This window comes from Miscanthus floridulus, chromosome 9, assembly GCF_019320115.1.
Source record: "Miscanthus floridulus cultivar M001 chromosome 9, ASM1932011v1, whole genome shotgun sequence".
NCBI classification, from domain to species: Eukaryota; Viridiplantae; Streptophyta; class Magnoliopsida; order Poales; family Poaceae; genus Miscanthus; species Miscanthus floridulus.
The window spans coordinates 96,972,935-96,975,759 of record NC_089588.1 but is presented as its reverse complement, the minus strand read 5'-3'; the positions used below and the strand labels follow the sequence as shown (position 1 = coordinate 96,975,759).

Sequence of the window (2,825 nt, the reverse complement as noted above, 5' to 3'; positions counted from 1 at the left end):
TTCCACAGCACATGAATCAAGGCAACATTACAAACAATTGGGTCAGAAACTATCCTGAGTCCCTATGGGAACCAAACTACTACTTCCTAAAATTAGTATAATGTGCTGGTGTTCAATGGCTGTTGGTGCCATTGCCATCTATATAAGCCGAGTTTACTGTTTACAGAATCTCCCCCGGTGCCAGGCAACTGCCCAAATCAAACAGAGCCAGCTCAGCTGCTAAGGTCAAACAAGATACAAGTTCAGTAACTCCTGGGAGATGTCCTGTTGGGCAGCTTGTTCTTTTTTCCTGAAAATTATATTTGGGCAATCCATTTCCCATTCCCATTATAACTTAACTGAGCAACGCAATATGTAACTGAACCAGCAATGGACTAACTAATCAATCTACACTGCCACTGGCGGCATGGACTAGCTGAATCAGCGTTGCACACAGCAAGCAACCAAGAAATCATCAAGCAACGGACTGAATTGGACAGCGGCAGCCATACTACCATAAAATATTCTAAATTTATAATCACAAAATCAGGGCAGCCATTAACATTATAACAATCTCAGAAGGAAACAGCGTATGCGGAGAGTTCAAGGGAACAACTTTAGCGACACGCCGCGGCGGCCTCAGTCGGCGGCGGCGGGTGCGGCCACCTCGAGGTCGGGGGTCGCGGCGGCGGCCTCCTTCACGTCGACCGTGGCGCCGGACGCGACGAGCGTCCAGTGGGGCGGGAGCGGCGGATACTGCGTCCCCTTCTTCTGCGGCCGCGACGAGCACTCCACCGCCAGCGCCGCGCGCCCGCCGCCGGACAGCGAGGGGAAGAAGCCGACGGAATAGTGGCGGGCGTGCTGCCTCGCCGGCGCCTGGGATGGGGACGGGGCCGGCGGCACGGCCGTGCTCGCCAGCAACGCGGTGACCGGCGACATGCTCGCTGCTTCGCGGGAGAGACGGACGGGGAGTAGTGTGCTGTGTTTGGGATAAAGACGGGAGGGGCTGTTTCGGATGGAAAAATAAATTGGGTGGGGATAGTCCCCTCGGCGTTCCGTGCGGACACACCGTTGATCGCTGACGCGTGTCTCGTCTCGCCCTGGGATCCAACCGCGTGGGTGGGAGAGACGCTCCTCGGCTCCTGACGCGCAGCGCGCTGGCTAGGACTCCAGCGCAAGGAGTACTCGTGGTGCCGGTGTCCGGGAAGGAGACGGTCGAGGAGGCAGTCGAGATGGTCACTGAAGCCTGAAGGTACGAGCTCCATTTTACTTTCCTCTGAATGATACGTGCGTCTAAATGATATTGTTCTGAACATTCAGGAGAAGAAAGGCTTTGAATTCAAGGATCTGATATGTGATACTACAAGCTGGAGCAGTTTCAGACAATCACATAATCAGTTCTCATCTTCTTTATGCTGCAGTACGGTAGCTAAATCATGGCTGGCGACTTGATTGATTTTTCAATTGATCTTGTACAAGCGGTATAAAAAATTGTTCTCAACATTCGTGTGGAAAAAGAGATGTGTTCAGTAAGATAAGAGTACTACACTACTACCTCTGTGGCATAGCTATAGCCAGAAACTGCAATTTGTATCTCATTTCTGAACTTGTCACTTGAGAATTGATCTACACATTGTGGATGAGATGTGTTCAGTACCAAATTCTGGTAGTCATGAAAAATGTATAATCTTGCCATTGAAGGTGACGGCTGTGTCAGATTGACCATCTATTTTGGCAAAGAATGCTGCTCAAACTGAACCAGCCTTATATGCTGCTACTTGAAGATAGAAGAATGCAGAGGTGGACTCTACAATGGCAAGAATGCGAAATTGAACCAGCCTTGTAATAAACAACAAACAATGTGATTTTTAGCATAGAGAGATTTGACATGATCAATGTACTATGTAATTTGGAGTAGCATTTCAGTCAAGTTTAGTGTAGTGATCAATTGGATGGATGTGTGTGAAAAACAATGATTGTTATGAAAAATATCATTTTTGTTTGAAATCATCTGGATGTTCTGAAATAAGTTTATGATCATATCCTTCCCAGTTCTATATTGGCATATCTTCTTGGTGATATCTTCATACAATTGCTTATAAAGGTTCACAATCAGAAACGTTGGCCTTGCTGTTGACTTCAGTGTTTTCTGGAAATGGTAGATTTTAAAATTGTGAATGTTTCTCCTGTCACCAGTAGAGAAACAGGCTGGACTCCCGGTTCTCAACTCCCTTTAGTCCCGGTTTTGGAACCGGGAGCATGAATCCGGGACTAAAGGGCCCCTCCTTTAGTCCCGGTTTCGCGCCCGGGACTAAAGGTCCACTTTTAGTCCCGGTTGATAATACCAACCGGGACTAAAGAGGCCTCCTGGCCTGGCCACGTGGGCCGGCCCTTTAGTCCCGGTTGGTATTACCAACCGGGACTAAAGGTTTTCTTTTTTTTCATTTTTTTGTTTCTATTTTCAATTGATGATTCGTTTTGGTTTTCGAATAGGTTTTCGAATACGCATTCTACGCTGCTAATAATATACGTATTCTACACGTTTATAATGTTCGAACATTTTGTACAAACTACTTTGTATGCGATTACATACAGTGACGCTTTGCAATGTTTCATGTAGTGTTCTTCAATGAAACTTTTCCAAACACTACGCCTAATAAAATAAAAAATTAATTTGGCCTTTAATAATTGTTGCAGTTAAGAGATCGGGGTATATATAGTTGCTAGAGAGACCAAATTACCGTTGGATAATATCTATCATGTCTTGGTACTCTGTTTGCTCTTTTCTTAATGAGTCTAAGATGCTCAACCGACTATTGGCCATATCGATGACTATCAATATCCAG

The 2,825-nt window shown here is 46.2% G+C and overlaps 1 protein-coding gene across 1 annotated transcript; it reads right to left on the bottom strand.

Annotated features, from left to right (window-relative positions):
- Window positions 1-511: 511 nt before the first annotated feature.
- On the bottom strand, window positions 512-962 carry LOC136482437 (uncharacterized). Its single transcript, XM_066479648.1, has one exon. The coding sequence runs from the start codon at window positions 916-918 to the stop codon at window positions 619-621; it is 300 nt and encodes a 99-aa protein (XP_066335745.1). The 5' UTR covers window positions 919-962; the 3' UTR covers window positions 512-618.
- Window positions 963-2,825: the final 1,863 nt, after the last annotated feature.

Excerpts from the sequence above, each read along its gene's own strand:
- LOC136482437 (XM_066479648.1), bottom strand. The coding sequence starts at position 918 with ATGTCGCCGGTCACCGCGTTGCTGGCGAGCACGGCCGTGCCGCCGGCC.